Source organism: Lissotriton vulgaris, chromosome 9, assembly GCF_964263255.1.
Source record: "Lissotriton vulgaris chromosome 9, aLisVul1.2, whole genome shotgun sequence".
In the NCBI taxonomy this organism is placed as follows: Eukaryota; Metazoa; Chordata; class Amphibia; order Caudata; family Salamandridae; genus Lissotriton; species Lissotriton vulgaris.
Genome location: NC_141697.1, coordinates 1,113,201,658 through 1,113,224,118, shown reverse-complemented (window position 1 = coordinate 1,113,224,118; position 22,461 = coordinate 1,113,201,658). Strand labels below are relative to the sequence as shown.

The following is a 22,461-nucleotide window of genomic DNA, read 5'->3' as shown; positions in this document are numbered from 1 at the left end:
AATACTGGATAAATAGGTATTATTATGGGATGTACTATTTAACAACCTTTCTATTAAAAAAATAAATGTAACATTAAAAAAATATTAAAATAATTTTCATGAATTCTATAATACCCTTTTCTAATTTTAATACCTAATAAATATAAACATTTTACTTTAGGTGGGTCTTTTCTAACAACATTTTAGAAATTAGACTTTAATGCATTTGCATTAAATAAATCTTTAATCCAAATTTAAGTTCACTATGCTGTAACATTTGTATCTTGTTCTACATTTAAAATAAATGTATAAAATGAACTTCGATTATTATTTAACATGAAAGTATTTTTACTAAGACACTTTTTTTAATGTTACCTGTACTGCAGGGAATCCAGATCTCGTTTGGTTATCACGGAAGCATGTTTGAGATGTGCTCCTCCTTCGAGGATGGAATATATTAGTAGTGATGCTCGTTGACAATATATATCCTGATCTATGTAATTCATTCAGTTTTTAATATTTGTTTCAAGGATAGAGCCGTGTGAACTCACCTTTTTATCAGGCCTTCTTACTTTTATGTCAGCAGATTGCATCCCATCAATTGGCTTACCTGAAGCAGAAAGGTTTTAAACTCTACCAAAGAGTGGCATTCAAGGGTCCTTATACTTCAAGATGTGCCTGTGAGTCATCCGTTTACGCATAAAATTAATTATTTCCAGATATGCATCCCATTGGAATGGCATTATCTTCAATCTTGGAAACTATTGCCAGATCCGGACGTCAGCACCACTGCCATCTGTTTGCTATTTCAAATCATCCCGGACTAACACTAGTAATGACTCAATTTCCTAATGAATGCCCTTAACACTTAGTTAAGGCTGCGTCAGAGTTAACGCATATTTGTCAGTCTATCGAAGGAGGGTGCCAGCATGAGAGCCTTAAATTGGCATTCAAATAACGTAAAACACATGCATCTGATGAGTTCACACACCTTCTAGTGATATCATATATCTTGACATATGAAAATTAAGCTGCTGTGCATGATGTTACCCAAATGAATACAGAGCCATCAGTGATCTGACGGCTTCAGGGTGATATCTAGGCAGCTTTAGTATAGCATGATGTTGGGGGTCAGTAGGTCTTTCTAATTTAGAGGTACTGAAATTGGTAAGGGTATCTATAACGACTCCATCTCGACAACCACACAGGATTCGAAATCTTTTGAGATCATAGAAATGTTTATTTTTTAGAACACTATGTTTCTTAATTAAAATAAATATTTAAAACAATGCCCTTATTTCTTATTTTTTAACTGCTATTTTTTTTAAAGAAGTTCAGTGATTACAACTATTCTCAAATACCTTCACAGTGCATTTTCTCTTTGCACAATGGAATTTAAAAAAAAAAAGATAAAATGTAGCATACCCTGCCTTCAGCCTTAACATGCGACACAAACCTGCACTGTGACTTTGAATGAATGAATAAAGTATTTATTGAGCGCACGATGGCCAAGCGGCTTCCTGGTGCTGATAGCTCTACTGAACAAAACAGGGCCGAGGAGTTTTAACAGGGGTGTGCCTGGGCAAACAAGAAGGTCTTGAGCGCTTTACGAAAGTGTGAGAAGATAGGAATTGAACGCATGGATAAAGGGAGGGAGTTCCAGAACCGGGGGGCAAGAACAGAAAATCTGGTGCCACCAGTGCAGGATTTGTGGAAACGGGGAATAGTGAGGAGGGCAGAAGTAGAAGAACGGAGGGTACGGGCCGGGGTGTGGGTAGAGATCAGGGTATTAATGAACGCCGGAGCAGAGCGATCAACAGCCCGGAAGACTAAGCACCCTAGTTTAAATAAGGATCTCTGCAAAACAGGTAGCCAGTGAAGTGACTTGAGGACGGGAGTGATGTGGTGAGTTTTGGGAAGATGAAAAATAGGACGGGCAGCCTGATTTTGGATTGCTTGGAGACGGCGAGTTTCGTAGGCCGGAATGCCCACGAACAAGCTGTTCCCATAATCAAGACGGGAAGTGATAAGGGCTGAAATGATAATTTTAAGGGAATCCAGGGAGAAAAAACGGGAAATTTTTCGAATCAGATGGTGGGAAAGAAAGCAGGAGGACACTACAGAACTGACCTGGCCATGCATTGGCAGGTCCTGGCTGACCTTGATGCCCAGTGTTTTAACAGAGGGGACCGGAATAGGAGGCTGACCCGGCCATCCCACAAGGCAAAGATGAGGCCAATGGAAATCAGTTCATTCTCCTGTACTTCTTGAGTACTAACCTCTGTTTAATTTTTCTATTTCTAAGTAATTCATAGTCATACAAATGTTTATGGCAGCACTTCAACTATTTTATGCCTTTTTTTGAAGCATGTTGCAAGCAGTGAACTATTCCACTGACACAAGATTTCTTCACTTTTCTTGAAATGACCTAAAACCCCTCATAACCTTTGTTTCCTATTCCTTTCTTGAAATGATGACGTGAAGTGTCCCTTTTGTCTCAAAATATGTCCAAGTGAACTGCAATATTGTGAGGGGGAAAGCTGAGAGGAATGGTGGCACTACAGGCCCCCATCAGAAATTGTTCCTTAAAGAAGATCTTAGGGAAGTATTTGCCTCCACCTTGACATTTGCTGGGATTTCTCTAATCTTTTTATACACAAGGCTATTGAAAGAGAAGAAAAATTACAAAGCAGATAGCCATCATTGAGGCAATCAACAACAAAGGGTCTGGCATTTTGCACCTTATTAATGCTGGCATCAAGGTACTCAACCTTATATGCAGTGAAGTTAAGGAGTGTGAAGTCAAGAATATGATATATTGGGGGAGGAGCCAAGCCAGCAACCGAAATGGCCGCATAACCACTCGGCTCCGTGAGCCCTCTCTCCCTGCATGCCCATCCTGTTGTTCGTTCTGAACTACAAAGGTATAGTTGGATAAAAGAAGGGGAGCGTTCACTTACCACCTGCTCCTGAGATTCCTGCGTGATGTGAAGCCGGAGAATTCCCCACCCATTGCTCAGCGGCCCGTGCAGTGCCGAAGCCGGGGTGTCGATTGCAACGGGTGGCCGGCGGCGACTGCAACCACAGCGGCCGCCTCTGGTGGTGTGGAGTCGGTCGGAGGGTGCCGTTGTCTTGGAGTGCCGCTGAAGGCAGCATCAGCCAGGTCCCTTGTCGAAGAGCCTTGGGGGCCGAGAGGCTTACTGGAATTGAGGGGGGTGCGTGGCTCCTGGTCCCCCTCTTCGGACTCCGTGCCCGGACGTGACCAAGGATCGCCCCCGAGACAGGCGGGCAGCCCCCAGGGAGTGGCAGGGTCTTTTGTTTAGCCTTTTGGTGGCTCTCCCTAGGGAACTCGCCTTATGACTTTGTGTTCCGGGCGTACACTTAGCGGCGCCCTGTGCTGGGGCCGGCCCCCACAGTGAGGTGCAGGGGGACGGGGCCGAACTAACGAAGATGGCGGCTGACACCCCTCATCAAGGACCATGTCCCGATCGGATGGCTGCCGTAGTCACGGACGTGGGATGCCTGCGGCGCACAATGGAGCCCACATCCAAAGATGTCCTGGCCGCCCTAACGGATCTGCGCGAGTCCCTGATTTGCAATGTTTTGGGACCTGGATCGAAAAATGGCCGCCATTGTTGTTTCACCGCCCGGTGCGGATGTGGTTCGATTTCAATGGAGTGACTCTGAGCCCGTTTCTTCTTCCTTGGGGAGGACTCTGGACCCCCCTGGCTTCCGGAAACTACCGAGCGACCTGGTTGCTTCGTCCTCCCTGGACAGCGCGGATGCGCACGTGAGTGCCTCTTTGGGACACATGCCTATCCTGATCCTAGGGCCGCCTCAACAACACCGAGGCATTCGCCGGACAGTGATATTTCCACTTCATGGATGGTATTACTGTGCTTGGACTTTGTGGCACCCGCGGGCTTGATCACTGCTACACTAGCGCAGGTCGCGCTGCCAGCGAGCTGACATTATTGCCTATTTTAAACTTCCCTTTTTTTGTATTTTGGTTCTGCTGATTTCAATTCTCCCCTGATTTTAACTTTATCCCTGTGACTGGGCTGTCCCCATACTCACATTTAATTCAGGAAAACGCACCGCCATTCGGCGGGTCCGGGTCCCTGGGGCTGGAATCTTGGGCGCCATCTTTGTTTGGGGTGAGTGTTTGTAGCGCGGGCGCCATTTTGGAGCGTCCCGACGCTCGAGTTGTGCTGGGAGGTGCCTATTTAAGGCGTACTCGTGTTGTGCTCTGTCTTGATCACTGCTACACTAGCGCAGGTCGCGCTGCCAGCGAGCTGGCATTATTGCCTATTTTAAACTTCCCTTTTTTCGTATTTTGGTTCTGCTGATTTCAATTCTCCCCTGATTTTAACTTTATCCCTGTGACTGGGCTGTCCCCATACTCACATTTAATTCAGGAAAACGCACCGCCATTCGGCGGGTCCGGGTCCCTGGGGCTGGAATCTTGGGCGCCATCTTTGTTTGGGGTGAGTGTTTGTAGCGCGGGCGCCATTTTGGAGCGTCCCGACGCTCGAGTTGTGCTGGGAGGCGCCTATTTAAGGCGTACTCGTGTTGTGCTCTGTCTTGATCACTGCTACACTAGCGCAGGTCGCGCTGCCAGCGAGCTGACATTATTGCCTATTTTAAACTTCCCTTTTTTCGTATTTTGGTTCTGCTGATTTCAATTCTTCCCTGATTTTAACTTTATCCCTGTGACTGGGCTGTCCCCATACTCACATTTAATTCAGGAAAACGCACCGCCATTCGGCGGGTCCGGGTCCCTGGGGCTGGAATCTTGGGCGCCATCTTTGTTTGGGGTGAGTGTTTGTAGCGCGGGCGCCATTTTGGAGCGTCCCGACGCTCGAATTGTGCTGGGAGGCGCCTATTTAAGGCGTACTCGTGTTGTGCTCTGTCTTGATCACTGCTACACTAGCGCAGGTCGCGCTGCCAGCGAGCTGACATTATTGCCTATTTTAAACTTCCCTTTTTTCGTATTTTGGTTCTGCTGATTTCAATTCTCCCCTGATTTTAACTTTATCCCTGTGACTGGGCTGTCCCCATACTCACATTTAATTCAGGAAAACGCACCGCCATTCGGCGGGTCCGGGTCCCTGGGGCTGGAATCTTGGGCGCCATCTTTGTTTGGGGTGAGTGTTTGTAGCGCGGGCGCCATTTTGGAGCGTCCCGACGCTCGAGTTGTGCTGGGAGGCGCCTATTTAAGGCGTACTCGTGTTGTGCTCTGTCTTGATCACTGCTACACTAGCGCAGGTCGCGCTGCCAGCGAGCTGACATTATTGCCTATTTTAAACTTCCCTTTTTTCGTATTTTGGTTCTGCTGATTTCAATTCTCCCCTGATTTTAACTTTATCCCTGTGACTGGGCTGTCCCCATACTCACATTTAATTCAGGAAAACGCACCGCCATTCGGCGGGTCCGGGTCCCTGGGGCTGGAATCTTGGGCGCCATCTTTGTTTGGGGTGAGTGTTTGTAGCGCGGGCGCCATTTTGGAGCGTCCCGACGCTCGAGTTGTGCTGGGAGGCGCCTATTTAAGCGTACTCGTGTTGTGCTCTGTCTTGATCACTGCTACACTAGCGCAGGTCGCGCTGCCAGCGAGCTGACATTATTGCCTATTTTAAACTTCCCTTTTTTCGTATTTTGGTTCTGCTGATTTCAATTCTCCCCTGATTTTAACTTTATCCCTGTGACTGGGCTGTCCCCATACTCACATTTAATTCAGGAAAACGCACCGCCATTCGGTGGGTCCGGGTCCCTGGGGCTGGAATCTTGGGCGCCATCTTTGTTTGGGGTGAGTGTTTGTAGCGCGGGCGCCATTTTGGAGCGTCCCGACGCTCGAGTTGTGCTGGGAGGCGCCTATTTAAGGCGTACTCGTGTTGTGCTCTGTCTTGATCACTGCTACACTAGCGCAGGTCGCGCTGCCAGCGAGCTGACATTATTGCCTATTTTAAACTTCCCTTTTTTCGTATTTTGGTTCTGCTGATTTCAATTCTCCCCTGATTTTAACTTTATCCCTGTGACTGGGCTGTCCCCATACTCACATTTAATTCAGGAAAACGCACCGCCATTCGGCGGGTCCGGGTCCCTGGGGCTGGAATCTTGGGCGCCATCTTTGTTTGGGGTGAGTGTTTGTAGAGCGGGCGCCATTTTGGAGCGTCCCGACGCTCGAGTTGTGCTGGGAGGCGCCTATTTAAGGCGTACTCGTGTTGTGCTCTGTCTTGATCACTGCTACACTAGCGCAGGTCGCGCTGCCAGCGAGCTGACATTATTGCCTATTTTAAACTTCCCTTTTTTCGTATTTTGGTTCTGCTGATTTCAATTCTCCCCTGATTTTAACTTTATCCCTGTGACTGGGCTGTCCCCATACTCACATTTAATTCAGGAAAACGCACCGCCATTCGGCGGGTCCGGGTCCCTGGGGCTGGAATCTTGGGCGCCATCTTTGTTTGGGGTGAGTGTTTGTAGCGCGGGCGCCATTTTGGAGCGTCCCGACGCTCGAGTTGTGCTGGGAGGCGTCTATTTAAGGCGTACTCGTGTTGTGCTCTGTCTTGATCACTGCTACACTAGCGCAGGTCGCGCTGCCAGCGAGCTGACATTATTGCCTATTTTAAACTTCCCTTTTTTCGTATTTTGGTTCTGCTGATTTCAATTCTCCCCTGATTTTAACTTTATCCCTGTGACTGGGCTGTCCCCATACTCACATTTAATTCAGGAAAACGCACCGCCATTCGGCGGGTCCGGGTCCCTGGGGCTGGAATCTTGGGCGCCATCTTTGTTTGGGGTGAGTGTTTGTAGCGCGGGCGCCATTTTGGAGCGTCCCGACGCTCGAGTTGTGCTGGGAGGCGCCTATTTAAGGCGTACTCGTGTTGTGCTCTGTCTTGATCACTGCTACACTAGCGCAGGTCGCGCTGCCAGCGAGCTGACATTATTGCCTATTTTAAACTTCCCTTTTTTCGTATTTTGGTTCTGCTGATTTCAATTCTCCCCTGATTTTAACTTTATCCCTGTGACTGGGCTGTCCCCATACTCACATTTAATTCAGGAAAACGCACCGCCATTCGGCGGGTCCGGGTCCCTGGGGCTGGAATCTTGGGCGCCATCTTTGTTTGGGGTGAGTGTTTGTAGCGCGGGCGCCATTTTGGAGCGTCCCGACGCTCGAATTGTGCTGGGAGGCGCCTATTTAAGGCGTACTCGTGTTGTGCTCTGTCTTGATCACTGCTACACTAGCGCAGGTCGCGCTGCCAGCGAGCTGACATTATTGCCTATTTTAAACTTCCCTTTTTTCGTATTTTGGTTCTGCTGATTTCAATTCTCCCCTGATTTTAACTTTATCCCTGTGACTGGGCTGTCCCCATACTCACATTTAATTCAGGAAAACGCACCGCCATTCGGCGGGTCCGGGTCCCTGGGGCTGGAATCTTGGGCGCCATCTTTGTTTGGGGTGAGTGTTTGTAGCGCGGGCGCCATTTTGGAGCGTCCCGACGCTCGAGTTGTGCTGGGAGGCGCCTATTTAAGGCGTACTCGTGTTGTGCTCTGTCTTGATCACTGCTACACTAGCGCAGGTCGCGCTGCCAGCGAGCTGACATTATTGCCTATTTTAAACTTCCCTTTTTTCGTATTTTGGTTCTGCTGATTTCAATTCTCCCCTGATTTTAACTTTATCCCTGTGACTGGGCTGTCCCCATACTCACATTTAATTCAGGAAAACGCACCGCCATTCGGCGGGTCCGGGTCCCTGGGGCTGGAATCTTGGGCGCCATCTTTGTTTGGGGTGAGTGTTTGTAGCGCGGGCGCCATTTTGGAGCGTCCCGACGCTCGAGTTGTGCTGGGAGGCGCCTATTTAAGCGTACTCGTGTTGTGCTCTGTCTTGATCACTGCTACACTAGCGCAGGTCGCGCTGCCAGCGAGCTGACATTATTGCCTATTTTAAACTTCCCTTTTTTCGTATTTTGGTTCTGCTGATTTCAATTCTCCCCTGATTTTAACTTTATCCCTGTGACTGGGCTGTCCCCATACTCACATTTAATTCAGGAAAACGCACCGCCATTCGGTGGGTCCGGGTCCCTGGGGCTGGAATCTTGGGCGCCATCTTTGTTTGGGGTGAGTGTTTGTAGCGCGGGCGCCATTTTGGAGCGTCCCGACGCTCGAGTTGTGCTGGGAGGCGCCTATTTAAGGCGTACTCGTGTTGTGCTCTGTCTTGATCACTGCTACACTAGCGCAGGTCGCGCTGCCAGCGAGTTGACATTATTGCCTATTTTAAACTTCCCTTTTTTCGTATTTTGGTTCTGCTGATTTCAATTCTCCCCTGATTTTAACTTTATCCCTGTGACTGGGCTGTCCCCATAATCACATTTAATTCAGGAAAACGCACCGCCATTCGGCGGGTCCGGGTCCCTGGGGCTGGAATCTTGGGCGCCATCTTTGTTTGGGGTGAGTGTTTGTAGCGCGGGCGCCATTTTGGAGCGTCCCGACGCTCGAGTTGTGCTGGGAGGCGCCTATTTAAGGCGTACTCGTGTTGTGCTCTGTCTTAATCACTGCTACACTAGCGCAGGTCGCGCTGCCAGCGAGCTGACATTATTGCCTATTTTAAACTTCCCTTTTTTCGTATTTTGGTTCTGCTGATTTCAATTCTCCCCTGATTTTAACTTTATCCCTGTGACTGGGCTGTCCCCATACTCACATTTAATTCAGGAAAACGCACCGCCATTCGGCGGGTCCGGGTCCCTGGGGCTGGAATCTTGGGCGCCATCTTTGTTTGGGGTGAGTGTTTGTAGCGCGGGCGCCATTTTGGAGCGTCCCGACGCTCGAGTTGTGCTGGGAGGCGCCTATTTAAGGCGTACTCGTGTTGTGCTCTGTCTTGATCACTGCTACACTAGCGCAGGTCGCGCTGCCAGCGAGCTGACATTATTGCCTATTTTAAACTTCCCTTTTTTCGTATTTTGGTTCTGCTGATTTCAATTCTCCCCTGATTTTAACTTTATGCCTGTGACTGGGCTGTCCCCATACTCACATTTAATTCAGGAAAACGCACCGCCATTCGGCGGGTCCGGGTCCCTGGGGCTGGAATCTTGGGCGCCATCTTTGTTTGGGGTGAGTGTTTGTAGCGCGGGCGCCATTTTGGAGCGTCCCGACGCTCGAGTTGTGCTGGGAGGCGCCTATTTAAAGTCGCCCTCTCCCGCGCAGCGGGAACGCGCAGTGGGAGGCCGTCGCTTAGCCGGAGTCGTGCCAGAGTCGTGCCAGAGTCGTGCCAGAGTCGTGCCAGAGTCGTGCCAGAGTCGTGCCAGAGTCGTGCCAGAGTCGTGCCAGAGTCGTGCCCGTCTGCGCTCGTCCGTGTCGAGGTAGCGGCAGCGGGACATGGACTCTGGCCTCCTTCTGTAACATCTTCCTCATTATTATGGTGACGCTCAGGTATGATCGCGCAACCCTTCTGTCTATAAAAGACAGTACTCAGGTGTGTAACCATGTCCCTCTATCCCCTCTTTCGGGACCCTTTGACTGTGCCTGTGGCTCCTTCTCTCTGGCCTCACCCATTGGGGTGCGCCCAGTTGATAGGACTGCCCATAGTACACCTACGGGTCGTACCGGCCAAGTACTTAACATATGGAGCCTGAATGTTAGATCGTTGGTCAAGCACCATCAGGCACTATGGGACATGATTGATACGGACCTTCCTGATATCATCTTCCTGACTGAAACTTGGCTACAGGACACCGATACTGCCATTATAAACCTGGCCTTCCCATCCACCTATACGGTGTTTTTTCTGAACCGCTCGACTAGGGGAGGTGGTATAGCCATGGCGATTAAATCTTGTTTCCCGGCTGAGTGGAAGGCTCTGGATCTGCCTAGGTGTGAAAGCGCCTTGTTTAAGGTAAAGGCGAGTCATCAATTTACCCTCAGCGGCGTGCTTATCTATCGCCCACCCGGGAATGACACTGCTTTTAAAGCCGCCCTTGCGGACGTGGTTAGTTAGCATGCTCCCTCTTGTGCCAACTTCAATATAGTGGGTGACTTAAATATCCATCTTGACCAGACGTCTTCCCCTTCCATCAGCTCCTTGCTGGCGGACTTGGAAGCGATGCAGTTAAACCAACTGGTCTCCTCTCCCACCCATATAGGAGGACATATACTCGACCCCTTTTTTACCACCTTAGCTCGGGCTAGATCAGCTGACCCGATGGTGGTGGGCTGGACTGACCATCTGCTGGTTAAGGTGATATGTCCCCTTGACAATCCTCAACTTAAACCTGTTGACAAACAGATTCTAAAGCGCAATTGGCGCAAACTTAAGCTAGAGGAGTTTGTCAGGATTTTGGAGGCGCAACCACTAGGCAAACTGCAGAATGCAGAACAGGGATATGAACAGTTCTGCAATTGGGTCCTTACTGCCCTCGACTCTCTTATACCTTTGCGTTGGGCAAAATGTCATGCTAAAAATCGGAGCCCTTGGTATAATGAGACTCTTGCCGAGCTCAAGAGAACCTGCCGGCAAGCAGAGAGGGCTTGGAGAAAATCTTTTGATCCCACGTTAAAATCACTGTACTTTGCTCAGCTTAAGACCTACCACAGAGCTATATGTCAAACCCGGGCCGCATATTATGCAGCTGAGTTTTCCAATAGCCCTAACCCCTCTAAGTTAATCTTTAAAGTACTTAAAGACTTGATGGGGAAACGGGCCACCTCGCAAGTAATATGCACGGACTCGCACTGCGAAAACCTGGCATCCTTTTTCGTAGAGAAAGTGCAGAAAATCTACTGTGGTTTTATTCCATCTGATCCCGGGGATACTCCGAATGATGTGAAGGTCTCGGTGTCCGAAACTCTGTCCACCTTGCCGGCCATGTCTAACGGGGTATTTGACACTCTGAGCCTCAAAATTAAATCTGGCTCCCCCCTAGACCCACTGAAGCCGGAGCTCTTCGCCCGCCTCCCGCCTCTCTGCCGGGAGCCCATTTTGGACTTGATCAATCTCTCCCTCAGTGAGGGCATGGTTCCGCCATCCTGGAAGCAAGCTGTGGTCAGCCCTATTTTGAAGAAAACCAACTCTGACCCCTTGCTCCCGGAGAACTATCGGCCCATCTCCCTCTTACCTTGGACCGCCAAGGTCACTGAGGCGCACATGAATTCCATCCTGTCTGCACACCTCTCTCGTAATAACATTCTTGACGAGAGCCAAAATGGGTTTCGCGCTCAATACAGCACTGAAACTGCTTTGCTCTTTATGATCGAGCACTTGCGGTCGGTGCTGGACGCGGGGCAGACTGCGGCGCTCCTATTGTTAGACCTGAGCGCCGCGTTCGACACGGTGTCTCATGACATCCTGTTGCGGCGATTGGAGGAAGTGGGTATTGTGGGGAAGGCTCTTCAGTGGTTCCGCTCCTTCCTCTCGGACCGGTTTTTCAAGGTAGCCATACCACCTGGCCAGTCCTTGCTTCACCCTCTGGAACTGGGAGTCCCTCAGGGCTCTGCCCTTAGCACCACCTTATTCAACTTGTATGTGAAGCCGCTGGCTGCTGTCGTCAGGCAATTTGGCCTCACCATGACATCGTATGCCGATGACACGCAGCTGGCGGTGACACTCAGTGGGGACCCTGAGGTGACTGCGCTCAGATTCCGGGCAGGACTTATAGCTGTGGCTAGCTGGATGCGTAATAACTGCCTACAGCTTAATGCCAAGAAGACCGAGGTCCTGATCGTAGGGAAGCAGGCGGACCTCTGGGGAGATCAGTGGTGGCCTTCCGAACTAGGGGTGACCCCCCTTCCAGCGGCCGAAGTTAAAAATCTGGGGGTCTGGCTGGATTCTAATCTATCTTTTACCAGCCACACGAAGAAGACAGCAGCTACCTGTTATGGTATTCTGCGAGGACTGAGACCAGTCCTCAAATTCTTCGACCCCCCCACTCGGCAACTGGTGGTTCAGGCCTCCATCCTTTCCCGGATTGACTACGGGAGCGCCTTGCTGCTAGGAGTCAACCAGGCGGAGGCCACTAGGCTTCAGAGGGTGCAGAACGCTGCTGCACGAGCCATTGTTGGCATTCCAAGACGTTGTTCGGTCTCGACTGTTCTGACCTCTCTTCACTGGCTTCCGGTCAGACAGAGAATCAAATTCAAGGCTCTCTGTCTGACATTTAAGATTCTGAAGCTTTCTTCTCCCCCCGCCTTGGTGGGCCTCATCTCTTCTTACGTCCCCACGCGGTCCCTCAGATCTGAATCACTCCATCTGGTGAGTAAGCCTAGGTTCAGGCTGAGCAGGATGGGAGGACGTTCCTTCCGTGTTCTGGCGGCTGATCTGTGGAACTCTCTTCCTGTGCACATTCGTGCCCTTAATAGTCTGACTCTTTTTAGACGGGCCATCAAAACTCACTTGTTTTCCCCTGTTATCTGATTTCCCCTCTTTTCAGCTCTGATCTGTTGTGTTGTGTACATGATCTGGCGCCAGGACGCCCCTTTGCTGGGGCAGCTGTTGCGCCTAATAAATGTTATTAACATAACATAACATAACATAACATTGCCGCCCTTGGACTTCGGCTGCACACGACTGGATGGACTCGAGCTGCTGAACCCCTTTTTGGTATTACTCGAGACTGATTCGCCTGGATCCTTCAGATCCTCCAAAAAGTACTGTTACTTGATTGACAAGGGGTCATTGGGTGGTTCCGTTGCTAGACGAGGCCAGGGGTGATGCATTTTAGGTTTCGGTGGCCCTCACGTTAACTGACAGTGCTCTGGGTGTGTTTGTACTGGGGTTGTATTTTTGATGTGCTTGGTACTTGACACTCTCCGCGATACTCCATTTTGCTTTTGGACTTCCTCCACGTGCAGGGGTGATGGGCGGGGCCGGGTGGCGACTTTGAGGGCCCTCCTCCATCTATGCTTTTTGTCTTTTCTCTTTCTCCTTTCTAAATTTCGGGTTCCATTAGGGCGACAGGCACACGGCTGGGGGGGTAGGCCTTGGCCTTCCGCGGGTGTGCAGGGTGGGGGTAGGGGGGTGGGGTTTGTCCGTTTTTTTGTTTCCATGGCCCTTTAGTCTTCGTCTTTTTCTATAGTGTCGTCTTCATTCGTGGTTCCTGTAATGTGTACTGCTTCGAGGGGTGGGGTTGGGGATTGCTCTTCATTAGATTTGTGCCAATGTCTCTCCTGATTTATGTGCCGTAACCTCACTACTACGACGGTATTTATATTCATTGTGTATATCCTGATTTGCGTGCTGAGTTGTAGGACCACGTGTGATTGTATGGCACTTCTTCAGTTCCTTATATTAAAAATGACCCTCTGTAATCCTGATTTCGGACCTGACCGTATGCTCACGTGTTGTTTCCTGTGTACATGTCGTTCCGGCTTTTGCACTGCTCTGATTCTTCGTATTGATTGCTACATTTTACCTTGTTTCGCAGCCGGCCGAGAAGGTTGTAGGCCCGTACCTGTATTTGATTGCAAGACGAATAAAGGTTCACCAAACAAAAAAAAAAGAATATGATATATTGTATCAGTGTTAATGTAAAAGCACACATTGTTAAAACAGCAGAAGCTAAGGAAATTGATGCCAAGTCATGCATCATGTTCAACGTTGAGATCCATGATTTAAAGGCATATGATGTTGAGACCTTTGCCATGAAGGTGTAAACCTGGCTTGAGATCGATGATGTTGAGATACATGCTATCTTCTGGAGAGGACGCTACTCCTGAGGAAGCATAATCAATAGCCTCATGATATTTACCTTAGTATTGCACTCCCTCACACAGACTGAATGGATATGAAATGTATAACCAGAACCAATGAGGAGTGCAGCACTTCTTTGTATAACGTAAGCAAACCTACACAATTATTCACATAATACATTATAGATGTAAAGTTGATTAGCACAAGATATCGCTGGCTCACTCCCTTTGAAGGACAATGACATGAAGCTATATTAATAATTGTGACTCAAAAGATGTAAATTGTGTAACAAATTCTATTCTCACCAAAAGAGATTAACAACGCGTCTCTGCATTTTATATGGAGCCCCCAAAGACAGAAGTTGTCAGTTTGACAGAATCTCTGCAGCAGATTGTGATCTATGGTTCCCTACCAAAGAAATCTTAGCATTGTATGGGAGTCCATCAGCAAATTAATACGTACGTTGCCCACTTATTGAGATGATTGATCTCTGAATGTCCACTATAAAAGACCTCACTCACAGTCTGGACTGCAGGACAAGCAGAATGCATGAGGATGAGCCCCAAAAGCAAAGCAAATTATTCCTGTTAAGATGAAGCTCCAGATATTGGAGGGCAGGACATGGTTGTGTCAATTACTGAGAGAATAGGATTAAGATGAGTCCTACCTACAGGCACTGCAGGTACCGATAAAGACTATTTCACACCCATTTTAATTCCCACCTTGTGCAATAGAGGTATTGTTGCCTGAAGGAAAGTCAATAATTATTTCTGAGAGACTCACTCTACAGTGGTCATAAGAAAAAATAAATCAGTCACACCTGGTTCATGCTTTTATTGGACTCCTGGATCCTAAATAAAGCCTACTGATAGAAAACAAAACAAACAAAATGATATGAAATCATTAAATGGCCTTACGTCTGATCATGTTACCTGAAACATTCAAAACGGAACTAATGATGGAAGCAGGCGGTGCCAAATATGCTAATATCACACAACACCTAGGCAAACTCATGGTGTACATTTGGAGCACATAGACACCTCAGAAAAGAGATGTAAATGTGCTAGAATTCCCAATCTTGTAAATAAATAACAAGATGAAGAATAAGCAATTGAAAAATATAGTGACATATAAGATTCATTATGGTGAGATGTATTGGTCTTGTAACAAATGCTGGGTTAAAGATGCAATCTGAAATAAAGGAGATACTTCAAAGTTCGAGTTTTCAGCACTGATGCCCTTTTAAAATTTTAGCATGGCAAAAAGAAAAAAAATTAACATACCAGTCTCAATCATTTCATTCACAACATCTCGAGCATGAACATCGATGGTAACTAATGCTCCCAGTGTTGTTCGGGTTTGCTTTGATAATTTTCCTCTCACAAGTTCAACAATGTCATTGAGCTGGAGCTGAAGCTTTTCATAGTAGTTCTTCAAGCCCTGCACGTAGAAAATACACACAATTTTGTAGTAATGTACCATATAAAGAAACGGGCAGATTAGTGGCTGCCTTTACTGCAAGCATGCAGCACAACCGCATAAAACACATTTTTGCTAGCAATCAGCGGTACAGAACGGCATACCACCTTCACAGTTTGCAGATTTCCGACTCTTCACATGGGGGTTCTTTTAAGCACAACACACACGTAATTTCGGTGTATATTCAAGGAAATAGCGATATTTTTGCAAATGTAAGCAAGAGTGATATCTGAAAACAGCACTAAGAATCTTCATAAGAGTACATTAGAGCACTGATAAAGTTAAGATGCCAGCACTAATATCCCTAGTGGTTAGCATCATGTGGACAGATCTTCAGTTCATCAACATCAAATTGTATTTATCCATATTATCAAATAATTTTACATATAGACAGCTGCAAAGAAAAACAGAAAATAACAAGTTACCTAAATGTGTTAATGGTCTTTATGGACGATATGCAACTTCCTACAGATTCCAAATGGGAATCCTTCCTCTAGGTGACACGTTAGGTTTTCGAATCTAAACACATCAATGGTGCTAGATAGTACTGGGTAACTGGATCACACCGTTGGCACGGTCACAGATTAAGGGCTCAAGGATGACATCTTTTGTAAGCTGCAGGTAAAAGGTCTGAACGATAGAAGGGCCAATTCGGCCCTCTAATGTTCAGAGATCCGCACATGGAGTAGAATTAAACTGAGTAATGGTAGCAGCTGCAGCTTCAAGACAGCAAAACAGCAATATGAATCTGTATGTAAAAGCAAGCTATTATTTCATAATGATGGTTGTGTATTTCTCATGTGAATGTTCATTATCTTTAAAAATATTCTACGTTTTGGACTCAGCATTTTACAAAAAAAAAGACAACCTAAATCAGATTGCAACTCTGTAGTTGAAGAGGCAGCCATCCTCCTCGCAATACAATTAATAGAGTCAGGGCACGATTGCCTAATGTGTTTAGATCAATCAAACCATCAGCCACGACTATTCTGAGACCTCATGCAGCGAAATGGTCCATTGCCTTCTCCACCAACTTCCACAACATAAAATGGCATCTAGGAAAATTAAAGATTTGACAGACAAACCAAATAACTAAAAGCACAGATTTTGTCCTATAGCATTCAGCCTTTTCATTTCTCTGTCTGGGCCAAATTTTCCTCTGGCCTGCAGGAACACAAAGATCAGCACTCTACGCATTGCACAGATCACCAGTAGTCAAGTCAAGAAAACTTTATTCGGTTGTTTAAAATGACAACCATAAAAGCATTACACATTATACACATATTAGCTCATATTGACATAAAAAGAACAGTTAAAAAAAAAAAAAAATCTAACAAGAAAAACACCACAAAAAGTTGCAGGCGTATTAAACATTCAGATTAATTAATAAAAGTGTTCCGAGGGCATAAAAAATATATCTTTTCGATTAACAATACTATTATCCTTCCATACTTTTCCAAAATTTGATTGCCTGTTTTAAAAAACTACATACAAACAGGGTGCACTCACAACTTAACAGCTGGAGATAATAAAGTGCTGGTCTGAATTGAGAAAAGTTAAGTTTTTTTAGGCAAGGTTTTAAATATAGCCTCCTTGGTATATTATAAAAGGGCCAAAAAAATAAAAAGTGTGCCAGGTCTTGCGGAGACTTTTCGTCGCAGCCGCAAGCCGGCAACACTTGTCCACGGTGAAAACCTTTGGGCACAGCCAGTAGTAAATGAAATAAATCCAGCTTAAACCTTGTCAACAAAAAACGGTCATAACTTGACATTGGCTATGTAAGGTACGGTTCCATGAGCAGGGTTGTTTTTATTAATACATGGTTTCGTACACTAACTTTCCTCATTTCACCGCTCTCCCGATCTAGGTATCTGGAAGAAATAAAAGCCTTCTTCACAAATATAACATCTAATTTGGTAATGGATTCAGGAGTTAAGAAAAGTTCAGGTTGCCCTATATCAGTAAAGCAATTACGCAAATACTTTAACCAAGGAACCTTCAGCCCATTTTCCCATGTTAGCGCTTCTCTCAGTATGAGCTGAGTGAGTGGTATGTCGTCATTTAACCAACAATTTAGCCAACATACTAGAGGGTTTACTGCCATTTTATCACAGGGATACCCAGCTCTTCATGCACAGAAAAATTTGCTGTTCCCCTGGGGACTCTTAGTAACTGCTTGAGGAAATTGTTTTCAACTGTCTCTAGGGCTCCTAGTGGAACATATCCCCATATCTCACTACCATAACATGCAGTAGTAACACTCTTGGCCTGGTAAAGTTGGAGTAATGCAGCAACTGGGCTATTTCCCATTTTTCTTGAGAAATCAAATATTGCCGCATTTGCCCTGATTACCTCTCCCTTTTTTTTTTTTGTATTACGGGTCCCCAGTTCAATTGATGGTCGAACAGGACTCCTAAGTAGGAGAATGTATTTGTTACAGGGATTAATACTCCATTTACATTTGGACAATTAGACTTTTTATTTCCCTGGCCAACCTTCATTACGAAGGATTTAGAGTTGTTTATACTCAGGTCTCTAGATTTCATGAAGGTGAAAAAAGAATTTAATAAAATCTGAAGACCATTAGCAGTTCTGGATAAAAGGACTGCGTCATCCGCATAAAGCAGAACCGGCAGTCCCTTTCGTCCAATATACGGATAGTCTGCATTTGTACTTAAAAGGTGCTCCTCCAATTCATTTATATATAAATTAAAAAGAAACGGGGCCAGAATGCATCCTAGACGGACTCCCCGGTACACACCAAAATCTTTTGTCACGTTTAAATCTTGTGTGTACCTGACATTTGCTTTCGTATCGGAGTGGATATCTTCTAGCAGATTGATTAAATCCTGCTCCACGCCCATTTTCGCCATGGCGTCCCAGAGCTTTCTACGGCTTACACAGTCGAAAGCCGACGAAAGATCCATGAACGCCATGTGAATTGTTCCTTGTCTGGCCTTAGTGTACTTCCCTATAATTAGATATACATTTAGGCATTGGGTAATCGTAGAATGACCGGGCCTAAATCCGTAGTGGATTGGGGATATTATATTATTTTCATCTGACCATGTGACCAGTCTATTTAAAATTACTCCCCCCACTACTTTGGCAACAGAATTAATTAAAGATATTGGTCTGTAGCAGAGGGGGCTATTACGGTCACCTTTTTTGAACACTGGCACGATGGTAGATACCCCCCATGACTTTGGGCAGCCGCAAGTCACAGCAGCATTAAGTACGGCTGTGAGTACTGGTGCCCACAGTGTTATACAGGATTTAAAGAGGTCCGGTGGAAGACCATCCGGTCCTGGGGCCTTGTTATTTGTCAGCCCTTCGATTCCCTTTGCAACCTCGTTTGTTGAGAAGAGCAACACATTTTCTTTAGATTTAACCGGAATGTGTTCAACCTGCAACTCATTATTTTTAAAAATGGAACTAAAATGATTGACCCACTCTTCCTCTGGGATATTAGTACCCACAGTAGAGTTTCTAGGGTTTTCAAATAGGGGTTTGTTTATAATATCCCAAAACTTGGAACTGTTTCTCAATATTTCAGGATCTAGCAGGGACTCCCAGACTCTTTTCTTTACCTCTCTCTTGCGATTAGCGAGGGACTTTTTATATCTAGCCCGCATAACCTTGATAAGCACCGGATCTCTAGGTTTTGTTTTCAGTGCTAACTTGAGCTCGCGGCTAGCCTTGGAGCAATCTTTATCAAACCACTTTGGATTACTATTTGCATTCCCGTTAGCTGGCACCATTAGCAATGACTCTACTTTTAAGGCAACATCCTCAAATGATGCTAAAATTTGTTGCGGTACTGATACAGGTGATATACATACTGAAAGTTCATGGCTACACATATTATTGATAGAAGTGTACAGGTTTTCATGATCCACCAATGACCATTTTAAGCGACGCTTTCCATTTATACATTTTGTGGTTCCACGATCCACACGTGGATTTCGTTTTTCAAAGATGTTCCCACCCATTTTGATGCATATAGGGTTATGATCGCTATAAATGCTCATTAGAATGCAGTAGTCCTGAACAACGTTAGCAAGGTCAGCAGATAATAAGATATGGTCTATATATGATCCTGTTGCATGGCCTTTAAATGTGGGAATGGGGAAGAGAGTTTGATCCGCCACTGTGGACATTGCTGTGATGAAGTTGTTTTCATTCATTAACGCATTTAGTTCTGTTCCACGCCGCGAATGGTCAAAATAGAAACCTTCCAGGCTATTACAACCCAGTTGGCCAACAATGGTCTCTCCAGGATTCCCACATTGATGTGTATTAAAATCACCTGCAATTATTATTTGGCGAGGCAAATATCCTGCAGTATCCCTTAAGAATTCACATAAAAACTGTATATTACAATCGCCGGTCTGATTCACTGCATTATAGAAATTAATCAGTATGAACTTAGTTTTTCCCCTCTTTAACTCCAAAACCTAGATATTTCTGTTGCCAGTGTGATGTTCAACTTTAAGACATGTAAGAGCCAAGTTGACATGTATTGCCAGCCCCCCTTTTGCTCTACCACTAGCTGAGGGAACTGCTGGGATAAAGAAACTTTGATAACCCTCAATATGTAAATTTTTGTCCACCAGCCATGTTTCTTGGAGACATATTACCGCATGCTCCTTGACAAAAGACAGCCAGCCTTTATCACTAGATTTGTCAGAGAGCCCGGCTATGTTCCAAGATATTAAACTTTCGTTACATGTTAAAGATGAACACAGAGTTTTATCTACATTTTCATTTTCATCTGGGATAGGGGGCATTAGACCTATACAACTGCCAACCTGTGCTTCCACGGGATTATATATAGTTGGGACTTGGATAGGAACAGGAGTTTGTACTTTTGATGAACTTATGGATCCATTTATCTGGGCCGATGGACCCATCATCTCAGTATTACGTCCATACGACACAGGTACATGGTCCTCATTACCTAGTTCTACATCTTGTTGTGTATGAGCACTATTGGCAGGAGTGAATGGTATATCGAGTAGTCATTCCACCCCTTCCAACCCTCCCTGGCCATTGAAAACATCAAACCTATTAGAGATGGGAATGTTGTACCGGTTGTTAAAATGAATAGGGTATTGATATTCTTGTTGGTGTATCTGTTGCGGACCATCCCATCTATCAGAGCTGTACCCCCAATTATTAGCTGGAGCACCTTGGCCCCAGCCGTTTGTTGTTCCGGGCCATACTGGCCTAGTGTAGGTGTAAGTTGTCTTGGGGTATGTCATGCTTCGCTGTTTTTCACCAAAAAATTCTAAGGTGAGTGGAACAATGGTGCCTCTCCTACGCTGAGGAGGGAGAATGTTTGGTAGAATGTTTGGTAATACAGCGGAGTTTGTAAAGTTTAAAACTATACAGTCACCTTTGAATTTTTTTGGATTTTGCCCTATCCAGGGTACCCTTCTGGCTGATTTAAGGTCTCCTGCTAGCTGCTGTTTCCCCCAAGGGGCCAACTGCATGTTACCAGACAGCCAATGCAGGGCCTTACTTGTCAATGCTGTGGGGGATTCTAGTTGGCCTGTAGCCAAAGGGGGGACATTTGCCAGTACCAAAACTAGGGGAGATGCATCTTCTATAAATTGTAGTGAATCTTCTTCTGTTCCTAATGTGGTCAATACAGCTGGTTTTGGGAGATGATCCTCTCTAATCATTGGTTGATTATGCTCTATTAATGGAGCCTGTCCGGTGGGGATGGCATGTAATTCTTTTGCACCTTCTTCTGTTCCTCTCCCAGTAAGCTCTTTTGTGGAAATAGCTAGATTTGTGACTATGGTTGACATATTTGTCATCTCTTCCGCTATCTTTTTATGAACCGCACCTAATTTCTTTACTTCAGCAGAGAGCTTATCTAGCTTAGCCACTACTGGTTTAATGAAGGCCTTAAATTTGCAATCAATCATATCAGCTATCCTAGTTAGGAACTCCTCGTCCACAATTTGTTTCACAATTTCGTCCCCTTTCCCCCTATTTTTATCCCTAATTTTCGGTGGCGATGCAACCCTCTTCCTCCCTGAATGAGACCCACCACAATGTATTTGTGGTTTTCTGCACTTTCTAAATGCCCGTGTAACCGGTACAAGAGCAGGGGGATCTTCGTCTACGGGGTTCACCTGTGCACCCTCCTGCACAGGGGGGTCTTGTTCTGTGTCCTCTATCTGGGACTCAGTATCATTATCATGGGTTAAATCTTGGTCGGATTCTATAAGTACACTCTGGTTAGGTGTCCCACTAACATGTGCCTCTGTATCAGGGATTTCATTTCCCACATCCTGAGAAGGTATATCTACCCACGGAGAGTTTGGTGGTGGGCTCAGGGGGGAAAGATTAGGGGATTGACTTAAGCCTAATGACTGTCTCCTTTCATTGTTAATCTTGGATACTACATGTACCATATAATTGTCCATGGTATTTGCCACAGCGACTGGAATCTTTTTAGGCATCCTCACTAATATTAGTAGCAACGCTTGAGTTTTAACGTGTAGATGGTTTTGACAATAAATATATCAAAAGTGCTATACTAATAAGTCACAAAATGAATATAATCAAGAACAAACAGTCTTACTGCGGCTAGATGAGACGTGTTCAGCAAGGACAGTATAACGTGCCCAGTCCAGTCACGGCCTGTCTCGGACCGTCTAAGACTGTCCGCCCTTTGTCCGGGCTTCATCCCGTGCCTCGTCCCGCTATGCGGCCAGCCTAGCCTATTCTTATAGGCACAGCAGATGAGGGGGCGTGGCCGCTGCGGGAAGAGGCTACAGCTGACTCCAAGCCTCGCAGTCCCGCAGCGTTGAGATGGCAATCAGCGGCACTCTAGGATAACGAGTTCGCCGCTTGTGACGTCCTAGCAAAGCCCCAGTTTCTGCCAGGCAAATGATTTCCACGTCTCCGCTACTCCCAGCAGCAAGGTCCGGTCATACAAGGTCAGTGAGTGGCACCCGCGAAGCGGGTGCCGCGAAAAGTTATAGGCACAGCAGATGAGGGGGCGTGGCCGCTGCGGGAAGAGGCTACAGCTGACTCCAAGCCTCGCAGTCCCGCAGCGGTGAGATGGCAATCAGCGGCACTCTAGGATAACGAGTTCGTCGCTTGTGGCGTCCTAGCAAAGCCCCTGTTTCTGCCAGGCAAATGATTTCCTCATCTCCGCTACTCCCAGCAGCAAGGTCCGGTCATACAAGGTCAGTGAGTGGCACCCGCGAAGCGGGTGCCGCGAAAAGTTACAGGCACAGCAGATGAGGGGGCGTGGCCGCTGCGGGAAGAGGCTACAGCTGACTCCAAGCCTCGCAGCGGTGAGACGG

General features: G+C 46.5%; 1 protein-coding gene across 1 annotated transcript in view; it reads right to left on the bottom strand.

The window, feature by feature from the left end:
- Nucleotides 1-22,461, bottom strand: part of DNAH12 (dynein axonemal heavy chain 12) — a 1,291,066-nt gene that overhangs the window by 831,085 nt on the left and 437,520 nt on the right. The window contains exon 24 of the mRNA XM_086939114.1: nt 14,938-15,094. Within this exon, the coding sequence (XP_086795240.1) occupies nt 14,938-15,094 (157 nt within the window). The remainder of the gene's footprint in view (nt 1-14,937; nt 15,095-22,461) is intronic.